The following is an 18,324-nucleotide window of genomic DNA, read 5'->3' on the forward strand; positions in this document are numbered from 1 at the left end:
TTCACAGTTTTTCTTTTTTTTATTTCCCTCGTTTTCCTTATTTTCCCGTTTTCCATATTATTTTTAGAGATTGAAAGGAAACTACAAATTTTGTTTCGTCAAATATTTTTATCGGGGAAAAAATAGAACTATCGTTTTTATTTTGATAAAACATCACATTTATCACTGCCTCTGCGATATCGCCTCGAATTACTCTTTTGAGAATACGTAAAATTTACTGCTTATATAACATGATTGATTGTACTAACAACACTTTATATACTACTGAAAGGAACGTTTGAGAGAAAGAAAAAAGAAAGAGAGACTATTGTCGCTGTAGTACCGATAATTTAACTATTGATTTCTTTCTTGAATGAAAATAAAAATACCAAAATAAGAAAAATGAAAAATATAATTGAAGATACTAAAGTCATAGTATTTCGAATGAATTTATGTTATAATAAAATAGTATTTTCTCTTATAGCACTAGAAGACTGGATAGGAATAATATATTCTGAATCTATGCTGTTTTTATGCTTTCACATTATCTATAAATTAATTGAAACGGCAACTAATACTCATATAGCACTATTTAAATAAGCTTTTGTATATGTCATTGTACAAAGATTCAAAGGCTTGTGGACATTTTTCAGTAACGAGATATATTATTCTAGAAAAGAAAAGATATAAGAATTATATATCATATATGAATACGTTAAAATTATTCCGGAAAGAGGAAAAATATATTAGTTCTAAATACATTAAATTGAAAATAATGTATAAAATTAAATTTCTCGTTTAAATTCTAAAATATTGACGGATTGTTTTTTTAATCGTTGATGTTGTATTCAATACAGATTCGCGATAGAATCGGTCAAATATTCATGATTCAATTAGATTTGCAAGAAAATAAACGGCTGATAAACTAAAGAATACTGGAAAGATCGACGCGTCTATTGAGTCTAAATTGGTATACATATTATCAAAAAAGTAACATTTTGATAGTGGAATATGTAAGTTGGAATATTTTCGGAAACATCTTATATACTTGTACCTACTGTTAGATATCTATAGAGGATTTATATTATGACTATTTAATACTCGTGAAGAATTTAAATGAGCCTCTTTACTTTTACCAATGTACATATATAACGACGAAGATTGCGTTCAATTACGGAAATCATTGTTCGACATTTCCGAAAACTAAGTTTCACCACTATCTAGTGTGATTTCTATGCTGGCCTTGTAGAAAGTCAAAGAAAGATTATATTATAGAAAAAATATTCATTATTATATTACCAAAAACGAGAAAATGGATTGAAAGAAAAGAGGGAGAGATGGAAAATATTATTGTCAGATACATAAATATATTTTGTATCTAATATTAATCATCCATTTCTACAATTAACTCGAATACTTCATTGCTCTCAGAAGAATATACACATATATTATGTTTAATTTAAGTATATACACTCAATAATTTTAAAAATAATAGAATTATATAAAAAACTTTTTTGAATAAAAACTATTTTGTTTAAGAAGATCTTTATAATGATTTGGACAAAAGTTTTAAATCATTTTTCTTAATAATAATTTTATTTTTTTTAGTGGAATAATATATTTGATTGATATATTTTTACAATTTTAAGTATAATATTAAAATTACACTTTATTGCAAAATTACACTTTATTGTCATAAAATATTTCCAAAAGTTTCTAATAAAATAAATATATCATTCGAATTAAAAATAGTTTAAAACTCTTGTTAAATCATTATATCATATCTAATCATTATGTAAATCCTTTTAAACAATTAAAAAAGTTATTAAAAAAAATTTTGATTTCAAAATAACTGGTATACATTTCTTAGATAACATATATATAAAATATAAGGTGATAATTAACGATAAAATTCTTGCATAGCGACAGAATGGACTAAACTGATTGTGTCGAAAAGTTCTCCACCGTTTTGCAAGTTTCACAATAATTAACAATATTACTCAAATTTGAAGAATGTTGGTTTAACAATTTTTTACTCAAATATCAACTTTAAGAAAAATAGCAAGAAATGAAAATTGTTTATTTTCTTTTCATAGAATTCTACGAATTTTTTCAGAATTTTTTATCAACTTTTTTAGTATTGCATTTTCTCATTTTTAACAATATGAGAAAATATAGTATTAAAAAATTCTGAAAAAATTAAAAAAAATTCTTATCGCCGCTTAATTTCCCCTTCAAGTTTTTTAAAATTTTTCTATTTTCTAACGCCAATTTTTAAAAATTTGATGGATCCATAAAATTCGCCAAAGAATCAAGCATTCATAACTAAATTTATCTTAATCAGTTTTACTGTTTTTTTAAGGAAACGGATGTATGCAATGCTATACATAATTTATCCGTATATTGTATATGTATTCATGTATATACATAATATATAAAATTATCATATATCCGTTATCCCAATAAAAATGATTGATTCATTACTCACCGACCCATTGCGCAACAGTGGAGTTATATCTGCAACGTTGCTACGATGATTCTGTAACAAATAAATTAAAATCTAAATTAAAACAGAATAAAAAAATAATTATTATTTTAAAAAATAATTGCTATATGTGAACGCATGCAGTTTGCTGAAAAAATAATTATGCAATTTTGAAAATATAATTTTTGTAAGCATCGAATTTTGTACTCATTATTTAATTAGATATAAAACAATTATATGTATATTCTCTAAATTAATTATATATTTTTTCAAAAATAATATATTTTTTCAAAAGAAGATATTAGCAAAAATAAATTTGTATAAAATCTTAAAGTATTATTTACATTACTTTAAAATTTTATACAAATTTATTTTTGCCTAAGATCTTTAAAAAATATATACATAATTATTTTTGAAATATATGCATAATTATTTTAGAGAATATATATAATTACTTTAAAGAATATATATAATTATGTTATATAATTATTTTATAGAATATATAATTATTTAAATCATTTTATTTAACAATAATTAAATTTAAAATAATCATTTTTAAATCAATATCTAAATTAAATGAAAACAAACAGAAAAAGGTTAATTTTACACAACTAAAAAATAATATTTACCTCAAGGTTGCTCCACCGGTGCCTGATGTCTCTTCTCCTCCTCCTCTCAGAATGTGATTAACATCTCGCACAGGACACTCGCGTAAAACACTCGCGAATAATAAAATATAATCGCGCGCGGACTATAACTTGAGTCCAATAACTTGAACGGCACTCCCGAAACGCGCGACGCGACGAACCGGCTGCGGTTCGTTCATTTTTAAATCGGCGGCGAGGGTACGTTAGCTTCCCCATTGGATTTTTACATGAAGAGAATGATTTTACTCAATATCTAAAAATTTATCTAGATATATTACAGATTTATTTGAAAATTTTTAGATACTTGAGAAAAACGTTCTTTTCGTATACCCATCCTCTGGATACTAAGCCCTCTCATCACGTCAAGGTGTACCCGTGAGAGGGAAGATAATCTGAAAAATCTAATAGCTGTTATCTATATTACTATGCAATCGGTTAACTTTTAGAAATGGATATCACGTCTGCAATTCGTTATCATTGCGAAATAAAGAGCAGATAAAAGGCTGAATCTTTTATACATAGATGATGTCTGTAAGATATGATTAAAGTCTAGAATGAAGTAGGCTAGAGATTAATAAAAAAAAAGAAATGTTTCTTTTATTACTGATAAATTGCTACAAAGTTACAATTCATTTTTAAACGGATCATATAACGAAAGGTGCACAAAAACAAAAAATTAATTAAACTATTAAACTTACATTAATTGTGAAAGGAATTGCGTTATTTGCATGAGAGTATTCAAATTAACATTGCTTTTTTATGATTTGTGACACCGTTCGTGAGATTTACAGATAAGTAGCCGCTCTTCTTCACATTTCTTTTTGGAAAATATAAGCGCGAAAAATGCTAGATATAATACGAAAATTGTATTTTATGAATATTCACATAATACGATTACTAGTATGATTAATTATTCATAAAGTTTCGTATTATATTTAGCATTTTTTGCGATTATGTTTCAAAAAGGAATGTAAAGAAGAGCGGCACGCGACACAGCTACCTGTCTATACGAGCTTCAGTAAGGGAATGACTGCACGGTAACTACGCATAAACATGACGCGCCGCTCCGTGCCACCCCGTGCCATCCCCACCTCAAGGTCGCGCGCCAACCGTCTCTAACCGTCGAAATAATAATGAATATTACGAATAAGTAAAATAATATATTCTTTACATTTTTTATGTTCTTTGATTAATAAAACAATTTCTTATATCTAGTTTTAGCGGCGCGAGCCGTTTAATATCGTAATTATAATATATTGTGATACACTAAGAAATATTTTACATTCATTTTATAATTTTAAATATTTCGTATCAATTATAATGTGCTGATAAAAGGCAAGAAGTAAAAGAGGTTTTTATTAGCGTGATTTTTCTCACATAATTGCTCACGTGAAGTGCTTTTGACATTATATCTCAATTTTTATTTACTCTTTTTTACTCTTTTTTGTAATTTACAATTAAATAAAGATTAGTAATATGTTATACATCCTTTAAATAAAAGATAAATGCAAAAATTTATTTTAAATTATGAAATAATTCCGATTAAATAAAATAATACGTATAAATACTAAATAGCACGCACATACATTTAAAGATATGTAATTTAAGTATAATTTATCTTACTTTTCTCATATTAAGAATGCGAAGTAACACGAAAATGACAGAATTATACGATTTAAAGTGATAAAAAGCCACAATTTGCAATATCTACAATAAAAATCTCATTTTTATACCGTATATGTGAAATATTTAAAATATTCATGTGCTGTGTATGTGCGTAGTGAATCTAAGAAATAAAACAAAAACTATATTATTATGTAATAAAACCTATTTTACCTATTAACCCTTAGTACACTCCTTAGTTTTAGGCATCCTTACGTAATTCGCGTTTGTAGATATCTAATTTTTATTTATTAATGCGACACGCGGAGCGTCTCATGCCACACGTCCGTCTCTCTTAGAGGTCGCCGAGCGAATGCCAAAGTGATGACGTAGCAACCACCGCGCCGCTCCCCCACGCTTTTCGCCGCGCGACTCTTCCCCTCGCTTTTCGCCGAGCGCCATTTGAATACCCAACTGTCGCGTATGAAAAACATTCACGTTTTATTCAATTATTCGTATTTTATATGATTTTAACAAACGGATACATTTTGCGCTTTGCTTTGTGGTATCTCTGGCACTAGTTTAATCCTATATTACTTGCGTGATTCTTAAACGTAATTGATAATTATTCGCGTGTGAGATATTTTTAATATTCCAACATTATGTCTCAATTTTCATTATACTTTCAAATGATTCATGCTTAAACAAAGGTTGATAATATTCTATATATTCGTTATATAAAGATATATGTAAATTTTTTTAATATCGTGAAACAATTTGTGTTAAATACAACTTTGACTAAAAGCATTAAATATCTTGTTAATCATTATTTAATTTTTCAGTTAATAAATTAATTTAAAACACTATTATTATTATAAATTATTCTGTGTTTTAGAAATTTTTTAAACTTACGTATAATGTCGATCATGGCTCGGTAAAATAACTTACTTATTTAAAATTTTTTAAAATTATTTAAAATACAAAATAAGAATCTAAAAAATAAATACAACTTGTTTAAAATAAAAAATATAAAATAGATTTGGTATCAGATAAGGAAAACTTATTTAAAATAAATAAAAAATAAGTCAGAAGTGTAGTTATTTAAAGTAATAAATGCTAAATAACTCTTTTATAATTTTTATTCAAAATATAATTATACTTTAAATAATTTTATTTAATCCTATTAGTTACACACATTTTAGTTTTGGATACCTTCACTATATATTTCTTGTGTCAACTTCCTGTTCTGGTTTACTTTTCATTACTTTTACAAGTATTTAAAAATTATTAAACGATTTTTACATATATTTTGACATCTTTGGAAAGTATTTATATAGTTGTATATATTTATAACAAATATTGTACATGTTCCTTATGAAAATAAATTAAGTCTTGATGGAAGTTAATTGCTGAAATCACTGAAATAAATCAAATTAACAAAGATTTCCACTCATGATTTCAACAATTTATTTTCATCAGAAACACCGAAAAAAGTGGATATTGTTATATAGTTTTACATCTAGTTTATTTCTTTACCCAGCAAACAAGAATGAATTAAAATGGATTGAAATTTTTTCTATTTCAATGCGTATTTTAAATAGCGAATACTTTTTTTGAATTTAATTAGATTTAATTGGATTCAATTAGATTCAATTAGATTCAATTAGATTAGAAAAACTGCATTTCCTATTCAAAATTTTGAATTGAACAGTATTCACAATGCAGAAAAAATTAATATTATTTTTAGATTGAAAAGCATAGAGATATGCTCCATGCAATTCCTACAAATGAATAAAAATGCATTCAAGATTGAAAAGCATTCATTTTAACATTCGTGAATCAATATTTCTGAAAATTTGAATCCATTTGAATCCATTCTCTTTTGCTGGGCAGATTAGTATTCAGGGGTGTTTGTAGTTACCAAAAAAAGGCTCTCATGTTCTCTTTCTCTCATTAAGTTTTTCTCTGTCCTGTATCTTTTTGATATTACTTACACAATACTACCAATCCATAGAAAATTAACTGTAGCGTCTAGAGATTTTCGTTACTACCAACATTATTCCCTCTTTTTTTTTATGGAAACTGACTTGATTGTCGAAGCATGCTTCTAAAGTAGGTTTCACAGTCAATTGCAAATGAGTGCTTTCCATTTGATGATACAAGTCAATCCAAGTCAGTCGAGACAAGAGTCGTTCTATCTTTCTTGACATTCAGGGAGTGACAAAGATAGAACACTTGTGTCATCAAATGTTAAGCATCCAATGATTGCACATTGTCGACGAGTCCAGCAAAATTATCCAATGATATTTGAGAATTCAACTGGACGTTCCGTTCAATTCCATCAGTTCGCATGCGCCAACGTATGGCTCTCTCCTCAACAACAATCGCGGATTTGCGGCGCGCGTACGCAGTGAACTTGTCGACTTCCGCGAGAGTTGGCTGTTCCTCGATAGCGGCGACTCTGTGACGGACCACAGTCGACTGAGTCGACTGTCTGCCACAGTTGGCGTCCGCCGTTCATGCTGTGTGTTGTGTTTATCGACACGGGAGATCAATTAGTGATATACGCGTCGGAAAGGCATACGCGCGCGCGCGCGCGCGCAGCCAGACAAGCCAAAATGGCTAATTGTCAGGCTGGTTGGTGCAGCAGGTGAGCGAGCAGACTATGTGATTTCTCATCCTGTGCTTACGTATCGTCCTCGTCGTCGTCGTCGTCGTCAGCGAGCAAGGACAGACCGAGGACGCACGCGACTGCGGCCAAAGACATGTTTTGAAATTCATCATCAAGGTTCACCGTTGTCGTAGACGTGATTACGTTGATCATCGGATCGATTATTTTTGAGATTTCTCTCCTCTTCGCGTCGATGATACAAGCGACCGCCCCCCCCCCCCTCTCCGTAATGCCTGCGAAAGATGACTTCGGCGAGCGCGGATATTATCACAAACGTATTTTCACAAACGTCAGACTCACCGAGTCAGAAGTGTTGACGGAGGGAAGAAAAGGAAGGACAACGAGCGGCGAGATCGGAGAATCGAATCCGTCGCGATGGGAGCACGCTGCCGTTGCTGGCGCGTAGATTAATTTATTACGCGCCGCTCGAGAAACACGCGTTGCCCCTCCCCATCTTCTCCCCCTCCCCGTATCTCTCCCCCGCGATGTGCGTGTCGGTCGCTCGGTCAGCTTAGTCGCGGATCCTCTACCGCCCTCCCTTCCTCGCTCCCACGTTCTCCCTGCTGCGTGCACTCGCTCCAACTCGCTCATACGGGAGTGCACGGGAGAGAAGTGATGCATAGAAAATCTCTTGGATGGTACGCGCGACACGTGTCTGTGTATTGGGGGTATAGACGTCGACGGCGACGACAGGTCGTGGCGGAGGAGCAGGAGGAGGTGTGCACACATACACACATACGCGCGTCGGAGTAACGTTTACGCGTGTGTTTGTACGCGCGCGCGCGCGTTGTCAGTTGCAATATTTATCTCCCCTGATAGCATCTTTTCCCGATAATACGCGGCCCTGATATATACACCGTTGCAGCGTGACGTGACACATATACATGCGTGGGCGCTCACATACACATATACACACACATACAAACGAACGTGTACAGTGGCCATAATGTCATCCCGAAGGCTGCTTCTTAGTAATTTACAAAGGGTTCGCTCTTCCGTGAAGTACGGGTAGTGTATGGCACGCTTTTCCAGGCGATACCTGCCGCTTCGGACTTTGCTGTTGGCGTGTGAGGACAGGTACCTGTGCTGGTAGACGGCAGTCCACACACACACACACACACACACACACACACACACACACACACACACACACACACACGTATACACGGTGCTCGCTCTGTGTGTATGTGTGTGTGTCTCTCTCTCTTTCTCTCTCTCTCTCTCTCTCTCTCTCTCTCTCTCTCTCCGTCTCTTTCCTTCTTGTGGTGCCCTGAGACTTACCACTGAGCAGCATGGCTTCTGGTGCATCCTCCTTGGACAGTGCTGGGAGCAGCGGTGAGTGACAGTTTTTATTTTCAACTCCTTTTTGTATAGAGAGAACGGCTCGATAATGTCTCTCTCCATTGTGTATGTACGGCTAACGTCAGCGCGTCATTGTATTTTTAATTGCGACGTCAGGACGATACGTCGTCGTCCTCGACATCGCCGCAAGCCGCCGTCGCAGAAATATTTTTATCGGAGAATTAAACTCTGCAGCGCGTTCGAGAAGTCTCCTTAGGATGAAATGTAGGTCTCGAAGATATGTGTTTCAGAGCCCAGAATTAGATATTGCATTCAGTTGTGATTCTTATTTCTTTTCAGTTGAGATATAATTTCACAAGGTAATTGTTCTTGTAGAATAGTGTAGAATAATTATTTTTCCGTCAAAGAAAGTAGCGTTCTCGGTAAATAAAATACTAAAAAAAAATATGTTTGAAAGATTTGAAAGAGACACGACAGATATCTTGTTATACTGCTTGTAATAATGAAATATCGTTGATAATTTTATTAGCTGAGGAAAACAATGAGTCAAACTATGCTTACATGCGTGACCTAGAGTTTCTTTCCTGGTGAAAGCTAGCGAGACCTCTGATTATGTTCCCTCTACTGTAACAAGCATATCAGACTTTTAAATTTTATTGTGAAATTTAACACGCTATTCGGGGTGCTATTCATACTTTTACTTATTTTATTCGTTCTTTTTCTTTATTTATGTTTCTCTATGTTCCTTTATGCGTGATTAGTATTTACATCTTGAAGTAATACAGGTGTTTATAATTAATTTTCCAGATGGTGCACTTAATATGGGTAAGAGTTATTTTTAAACAAGTGTTACAAAAATACATATGCATAGACATAGATGTATAGACCGTCAATATACGTCATATTTTCAATAGAATCTCTATGTGATACCTTTTGTCGCATTTTTAATATTTCTGTATAATGCTTGAGAACAATTAAATTTGTTTATTCCACCAATGTAGTATGCGCAACATATTTTTTTCTTTGAAATGTTTTCCGTATTTAGTTTATCACAAATTACATAAAATTAAACATGTTCCATTTCCACATGTACATTTTACATTTTATATTAAGTTACATCGATTATTTCCCTGATATGTTTGCTATTGGAATTGACACTTGTGGCATAAACCAGAGGGGGATAGTGGAAGTTATGGCAGTGTTGGAAGCCCAGTTGGTGGCCCCGAATGTCGTAGCGACTATGACGGTTTGCAGGCTCAATGTGATCAGGCGATGCATCAGCTTCAGTTACTTAGGCATAAGCACTCCGATACCATAAGACGGTTTGTTTCCATTTTGTTTTATCTTTGTCTTGCTTTTAGCATCTATCTCTCTTTTTCTCTTGGTATCCCTCTCTCGTCACTTTGTTTATTTTAACATATATTCAATCATGTATGTACATATTTACACATCTCATAGTTCTTTTTCATATGCTTGATGCTTAAAAACTTGGCACTTTCAGGCTAATTATAAGGGCTTGTAAAAAGAAGTCTATAATGCACAGGTGTGAGATTACTATGAAAGAATTGGAGTATTATCGGGGGCAACATATAGCAGTCATGAATCAACTGGAAGCCACATCGCAAGAAAGCTCTTCGTTACGAGCAAAATATGGTGATCTGGCAAACGACAAGCAACGGTTGGACCGGGAGGTCCAGTCACTGCAGAAAGAACTTTCGGAATTGCAGCGCATGCAGAATCAAGAGGTACTCGTCGCCGATGCTACGGGCAACGATGCTATGAATCAGCATTATCTGTCCGCGTTACGAAAATACGAAGCTGTTAAGGACGAATACGATTCCCTCAGGAAACGATACGACGACCTTATTGCGTCTCATTCTTCCGCCGTTAATAAGGCAAGTAGTTGATAGGCGTTATTCTTGTACGCAACATTGACGCGCATATTTTTCTGCGCAATGAAAACTTATGCAAAAATTACTCGTGTGATCAATACAGCTAGAGTTATCGCAAGAGGAAGCAAAGAGACTAAAGAAGCAGTACGACAGCGTTCTAGAGGAACGTAACAGTGCACTTCGCGAGCGCAACGGTTTGAAACAGCAGTGTACCGCCGCGATTCGCCAGTGGGACATTGCATTAAGAGAGAGAAACGAGTATCGTGAAGCACTCGCAAAGGTACAGCAACAGCACGAGGAAGCGGTCAAGGAGATCAATCAGGCGATGATGCTGCGTATGAAAGCCAGCAAGGATATGAAACGTCTCACAGAAGAACGAAATGCTGCCCTACAAGAATACAGCTTAATCATGGGAGAACGAGACACGGTACACAAGGAAATTGAGAAGTTAGGTGACGATCTCACGCAAGCGTACACAAAAGTCACGCATTTGGAAACGCAGAATAAGCAGCTTGTTGAGGAGGTAATGAATCGAGTAATTGAATAAGAAAAATAATAAGTATTATTTATTTTTACTCTTGGTATAACGTACTTGTTCCAATTCTGTCTTTGACCGTAATAAGTAAATACGTATAATGACATTTAAATAGTATCGACAATAACATACTCTTCCGATGTCATAGAAACATTTAGTTCGTGTCACGATTACGAAACGAGGTCCTGAAACAAATTATTACAAGGTTGGAAACTTTCAGTTTGCGTCTGACAGTTTACGATTATCAATACGCTTTTGTTTTCAGTTGAGTTTGTCGCTGTCGATACTTATATAGTTACACTTAACATAATACTAAAAGGGAAATGTCAAGATTAAAGATAACTATTGCGTGCACCACACGTGTTTATTTTTTAAAGGTAACAATCTTATTCTTGCTAAAGTCATTGGAAATCGCCGATATTATCTATGCAATTTTGAATTGAAATAAATTTGTTATACTGTTGATATAATTTGTTACATCGATGCCGTTTATTTGCAGAAGAAAACGTTGTCTTATCAAATCGAGACTCTAAAGAGAGAGATCTCTTCCGCTTTGCAAGATAGAGACGATACCCTGAAGCTGTGCAATGAATTACGGCAGAAATTCGGCGATTACTCCGAAGGTTCTAGCAGGGACTACAAGCATCGTTTGGAATTAAACTCGCTCAGTCACGAACGCGACAGTGTCAGCAAGGAAGCCGAAAAGGAGACTAACACGAGAGATTACGCGACGCGAGACAAGCAACGCATGGATAACTTGGAGCAAGCTAATTTGGAGTTGGATAAACTCAGGAAATCCGTGGATACTCTTCAAGCAGAATTGGAGGAGGCCGTTCAAGAGGCCGAGGTGTCTAAGAGAAGGAGAGATTGGGCCTTCAGTGAGCGCGACAAGATAGTGTTGGAACGTGAGAGCATAAGAACTCTGTGTGATAGATTACGGAAGGAGCGCGATCGCGCGGTTTCTGAATTGGCCGGTGCCCTACGTGATTCCGACGATATTAAGAAGCAACGAAACGAAGCGTCGAAGGAATTGAAAGATCTGAAGGAGAAAATCGAGTTTGGCGACCATGCATTGCGAACTAGTCAGCTGGCGCAGATTGATGATAGTAACGACTGGGATATGATTCCAATTCACGTCGAACCCGGTAGAATCTGTTTGGATTCAGATCGTGGTGACTTGGGACTGATTCTCGTCGGCGGCCGCGACAGCCCGTATTATCCGAACGATACTGGCGTCTACGTCGCGCAGGTGACACAGGGTAGCGCTCTCGATGGTAAACTACGAGTGAACGATTGTATTGTGCGAGTGAATAATGTCGACTGCACGTCTGTATCGACCCGTGTGATATTAGAAACTCTGCGCTCGTCCACCGTAAATCCGGCAACATTAATCGTAAAACGGCGACGGATAACCAGGCGATCATTGAGAACTACACAATTATCGGTCGGCACAGTGCCACATGGTATTACTTTAGAACTTGGCATCTACATTTCGAAAATATCGCCCGGAAGTTTGGCTGCTAAAGATGGAAATCTTGCTGTAGGAGATAGAGTATTAAATGTAAGTTATATGAAATATTTTATTTGTAATTTGTATAGATTAATAAATACCTGTAATATACATACACGACAAGTGTATGTCATAAATAGCTTTTTTTTTTTTTAAGTTAAACATTTTATTTACTTTCTATATTTATTTTCAGATTAATAGTAAACCTATGGACACTATAACTACAGCGCATGAAGCGATGGCTATTCTAAACGATGATACTGTAGATGTATTAACCATCACGACATTGAAAGGTATTCCGGTACCTTCCGCCGCCAGCTCGGAGACGGTGGCGATAGACGGCAGTTTTGTTGCGGAGAAACAAAAGATGGTAAATAGCTGTTCGCAAACTGAGCAGGAGAGAATGATGCTGAAAGCCTCATCAGATGACTATGAGAGACGATATTTGTCTACGAATTTCGCTGACCGTAACGTCTACAAAGCTGCGAAATCTGTGAGCGGCGAGAAATCGAGCGGAATCAGCAATGCTTGGGACAACTTTAGAGAGAAGATTGACATAGTGCGTGGTCGCAAACACAGCAAGGAGCGCGACGATAGCAAGAAGAAGGGCCATCGCAACTCTAGTCCGAATACGTTTGAGCAGGAGCAGGACGCGATAGCGGAACTGGATTCGGTGATCGATAGCTATCACAAGAAGGCGAGCAACAGCAATAACGGCGTGTTGAAGCGCAGCAAACGCCATGGTACTGAGAAGATTGAGAAGAACGGCGGCACTTGGCCGAAGGCGCGCGGACCCCTCATACAAAATGGGACCGGTACTATATTGCACCCGCGCAAATCGAAAGAACGTTTCCCTCTCAGTGTACTCCTGCATCCACCAAAATACGATAATTATAATTATAATCGTATCTCCAACCCCATCCCCCTAACCAATTTTTCCAATGTCAATAATCGTCATACCGTTTACAAAGCAGTGGAGACCCCGCTACCGAGCTTCAAGACTGGACAGCTCTTTAACCAGAAGCCGTCGTTCACGCCGGCGGTGCAGTTCAAGGACATCCCGATCGACGGTGGTAGCAAGAAGCCGCCGTCGACGGAGTTCGAGAGCAGCACGTCGGAGACCGGACGACTTGGCTCCGCGCTGGCGCCATCCGAGACTAGCATCGATTTCTCGGTCAAGTCCGGTGGTGCCGGCCGCGATGTCGACTCGTACTTCGCGAACAAACGGCCGCAAAAATACACGACCGGCAGCAGTAGCGACACGCAGGTGACCACAGATACGCTACAGCACAATCGCGTTCACTCACAGCTCTACTCATCAGGTATCGGTGGTTCGTCCACGTCTGCCGCGTCGACCACCAGCGGGCCGACGTCGCGACAGCAAATGGCACCTGGTAACTTTCCGTTTCCCTCGCATCATCCGTACGCCGCGTCGTCGCACCTGCATCATCTGCATCCGCATCCCACGCAGCACCAGAATTCCTTGCCCTCACGTTATCCCTCGCCACCGTCGCTGCCGTCCGCGCAATCAGGCGAGTCCATAGGCTTGCCTGACGCACGTACCTACTGTTTCGAGCCCCCGTATAGCCCCGGACCTTCGCAGACGACCCCGACCACTTTTGGCCATCTGCACACGCCCTCTGTAGATCTGCACTATCACAAGCCACGTGCACTTCCGCTCGGTATACCCTGCGACACGTCTATCTATGGGCATGGATACGAAGGTGGCACATTGCCAGGCCGGAAGGAAGACCAGCGCATCCGTATACCGTCCAACACCAGTGTCACGTCCAAGAGTAGTGTTGGCAAATTGTCTACTGGCAGCATAGAAAGAACTTCCGAGCGTGGCAGCCCGATGCCGACGTTTCACGTAGAAGTATTGAGCCCAGGCACCGGTAGCACTAGCGGGATTGGAAGTAGCGGCGGTACTGTGAGAGGAAACAATAGCAGCAACAAGCGCGTCAGTATGCCAGATTACTGTTACTCACAGCCACGGCCAGCACCCGGAGAACTGCGCAGGGTTCATATAGACAAGTCCGTGGAGCCGCTGGGAATTCAAATCTCGTGCCTGGAGAGTGGTGGTGTGTTCGTCTCCACCGTATATGAGCACAGCCTAGCATCACAAGTCGGCTTACAGATTGGTGACCAATTGTTGGAGGTTTGCGGTATAAATATGCGAAGTGCGACCTATCAACTGGCTGCTAATGTTCTACGTCAGTGTGGTAACTCGATTACAATGCTGGTGCAATACAGCCCGGATAGTAAGTAAAATCTTTTTGCACAAAAATAATGCAATTTTTGAAAACGCATTTTCGTAACGCAATCTGTAGCATGTTCTTTATTCAAGTAGCATGTCTTAACGCTCCCTTTCTCCATCTTCTTTCTCCGTCTTCTTCCTTCTCCATCAATATCTTTCGATAACTTAAGTCTGAAAAATTTTTCATTGTAATTTTTCAGGATATTTTATTTCTTATAGCATTGAGATACGTTATTGAAGTAAGTTTTTAAAAACTTACATTTTTCTTTGCAAGAATACACCGAGTTAGAAGGCTCGGCATCCTCGAGTTCGTCGGAAGCCGGCGACGGAGCCGCGACCGGAAGTCGTAGTGGCTCGCCAACACCGTGCAATAGTCCAGAAGCACCTCGAAAAAGTACAGTGGAAACGCTGGAGCCCGCTGAACCTGAACGTGACGCAACCATCACTATCACCACCACTGCTCCTACCGTTACCACTACTGCTGCACCTACAATGAGCACATTACGCGTCGAGCACATGCGGCCATCCGCTTCGCTGGAAGTAAGAAGCACACAAGAGCGGGAACGTGAAATGAGGCCTTCTGCGTCGTTGGACATCAACATTCGTAAACCGGAACTTCGCAGCGCTGCCACACTGGATCGATTGAGTCGCGCACAGATGATGCGGCAAAATGCGATGAGAAGTCCCACACAGGAAGAACAGAATCGAAAGCCACCACCGAGTGCTGAGCCCCGGTATCTACTGATTGAGACCAGAAAATGCTCGAACCTCGGTATATCGCTAGTAGGTGGGAACGGTGTCGGTATCTTCGTACATTCTGTTCAGCCAGGTTGTCTCGCTGAAGAGGCCGGTCTATTTGCCGGAGATAGGATTTTGGAGTATAACGGCGTAGATCTGAGACAAGCGACCGCTGAGCAAGCCGCGCTTGAACTGGCTCGACCAGCGGACAAGGTGACGCTGGTCGCTCAATACATGTTAGAGCGATATAACGAAGTGAAAGACAAGCCAGGCGACAGTTTTTACGTGAAGGCGCTATTTGATAGAACTGGCGAAGTAGGTGATAGTCTGCAGCTACGATTTAGTAAGGACGATATTCTTTACGTGGATAATACTATGTTCAATGGCACACCAGGCCACTGGCGCGCTTGGATAGTTGATCAGACCGGTCGTAGACAGACTTGCGGGATAATTCCAAGCAAATTTAAGTGAGTTACGTTTGTGGTGAATGATAGAATATTTAAAGGAGAAAATACGATATTTTAATCAATGGTATTTAAACTGTGATTTATGTTCAGGGTTGAAGAAGAATTGCTCCTCCGTCGATCTTTGGGCGACTTGGAACAAGACACTGGCAAACGCAGCAATACTAGTGCGAGAAGAAGTTTCTTCCGTCGAAAAAAACAACAACAACGATCATCCAGTAGTAGAGATAGTTGCAAGGAAATATCGCATCTTACGGGAGTCAATCTGGGATGGTACAGCGACAGTGGAACGTTAAACGAAGACACTCTTCCAGCGAGTTATCAACGCGTCGAGAGACTCGATTGTACATATTATCAATTTCTTAATTCTTCTCTAACAAATTTAACATTTTACTCTGTCAATTCTAAATAAAACTGAAAAAAATTCTATAAAAATTTTAGATGCTGAGAATATTAAGGATATTTTATAATTATGAATTATTATATTTAAAAAATAATTTATGACATTTTATTTTTTTAATAATGTATGATACTGTTTAAAGCATTTACCCAGATGAAATTCAGGTTCCGTTTTACAGAAAAGTTTTTCTTTTTACATCAAATTTAGACGCTCAAAAATTCAAATTTGTTTAATATTTAACAACATAACGTAATAACAAGATTATGCAAAGCGAAATAATGACATAAGTACTAAATTATGCGAATAAAAAATATAAAAGAACAAGTAGCAAAAGTATTTTTTAATTTAAATACTAGGATGTGTAAGAATTTCATATAAAGTCTAGCTTAAGTCTTAAGGATTAACTAAAATGATAGCTTCTCAATATTATTATATTGTGCCTTTACATTTTGAATGGAAAGTATAATGATTCACTTATCTCTGGTAACAGATCCTACTCTGAGACCCGTGTTGATCATCGGTCCGCTCAGCGAATGTGTAGTAACGAAACTTTTGCAAGAATACCCGGGACAATTTACCAGATGTCTGGCGGAGGCGATGCATTGTTCGCAATCGACTTTGGAGCAAGGATTACGTGATTCTCTCTATGTGGATTATAGGAAAAAGGGCAGCTATTTCGAATGCACAACAGTACAAGCCGTTAAAGATATATGTGAGAAGGTAATAAACAAATTTATTATTATTAAATAACGATCAATAGAATAACAAGAATAATGTATGGCAATAATTGTCTTGGATAATATATTAGATAATAACAAAAAGTAATTGATCTTATTTAATGAATATATATCGATATTTATTTGTGTTATCTCTATTATAGAATACGCATTGTATTTTGGATGTATCAATGGCTTCCATTGAGAGACTTCATAGACATCAAATTTATCCTATCGTTCTATTAATCAAATTCAAGGATAGGACGCAAATTAAAGAGGTAAAGGATTCTAGATATCCAAGCGACAAAATCAGTACAAAGGCTGCAAAAGAGATGTTTGAACAGGCGCTCAAGATAGAGGCAGAGTATAAGCATTACATTTCTGGTAAGCAAATTGTGTTTCTAATTTTATTCCCATACGTAAAAAATATACAAAATTTTTTTATATGCTTGTTGTTATTTTAATAACATAGTATAAATCAATTTGATATTTTATAGTTGAATATTCATACTATTGTTTCTTACTTTAATTTAGAATATATTAACAACTTGTAGCAAAAAATAAGAAAAATTAAATTATACTGTAAATTAATGATTCAGTTAAATTGTATTTATTCTAATAACGTAATAATGTAATGTAAACGTATGCGTAGTATCACAGTTTACTTATGCTTTAATGATTTCAGCCGTGATTCCGGCGGGCATAAGTGTGGCATATATATGCACACAGGTGAAAGCCTCAGTAGAAGAGGAACAGAGCAAAGCACTGTGGATTCCTAGAGGAGGTCCCTGACATAAAAGGGGGGGTCCCCACAAGCCGCAGTGGAAGTCAATCTAAATTCCACCAGGGGGCCCTTACGTCGTGCATATTTGCGAAAATTGTTGTGCAAAATCAGTTCTTTTATTTATGGTCTCTTGATTTCAGAAGAAAGATATTATGCGCTTCACAGATATTTTTGCTTAACAAAGTATCGCTCAATTTGGTTGTGATAGAACGAATTCTTGCGAATTATTTTGTTTTAGCACATTTAACTCGTTGAATTATCAATATAAAACAGGTACGTACAAATATTTTAATTTTCGTTACGTTTCTTTCAGTTATCATTCGAAAACTATTATTTTGCTGA

At 36.9% G+C, this 18,324-nt stretch overlaps 1 protein-coding gene across 1 annotated transcript; it reads left to right on the plus strand.

Moving 5' to 3' along the window:
• The first annotated feature begins 7,231 nt into the window (after positions 1-7,231).
• On the plus strand, positions 7,232-18,039 carry LOC108688150 (disks large homolog 5). Its single transcript, XM_018194289.1, has 13 exons — positions 7,232-7,363; positions 8,676-8,719; positions 9,494-9,511; positions 9,861-10,008; positions 10,230-10,581; positions 10,682-11,101; positions 11,613-12,674; positions 12,817-14,884; positions 15,155-16,085; positions 16,176-16,426; positions 16,973-17,202; positions 17,363-17,582; positions 17,884-18,039. Exons 1-13 carry the CDS (start codon positions 7,233-7,235, stop codon positions 17,988-17,990), a joined length of 5,982 nt encoding a protein of 1,993 aa, XP_018049778.1. The 5' UTR covers position 7,232; the 3' UTR covers positions 17,991-18,039.
• Positions 18,040-18,324: the final 285 nt, after the last annotated feature.

Source organism: Atta colombica, unplaced genomic scaffold, assembly GCF_001594045.1.
Source record: "Atta colombica isolate Treedump-2 unplaced genomic scaffold, Acol1.0 scaffold225, whole genome shotgun sequence".
Taxonomy (NCBI): domain Eukaryota; kingdom Metazoa; phylum Arthropoda; class Insecta; order Hymenoptera; family Formicidae; genus Atta; species Atta colombica.

Bases quoted from the DNA above. Each gene is read 5' to 3' on its own strand.
- LOC108688150 (XM_018194289.1), top strand. From the start codon at position 7,233: ATGCTGTGTGTTGTGTTTATCGACACGGGAGATCAATTAGTGATATAC. The intron at 7,364-8,675 runs GTGAGCGAGCAG...ACCACTGAGCAG, and splicing joins CAGGCTGGTTGGTGCAGCAG to CATGGCTTCTGGTGCATCCT. The intron at 16,086-16,175 runs GTGAGTTACGTT...ATTTATGTTCAG, and splicing joins ATAATTCCAAGCAAATTTAA to GGTTGAAGAAGAATTGCTCC.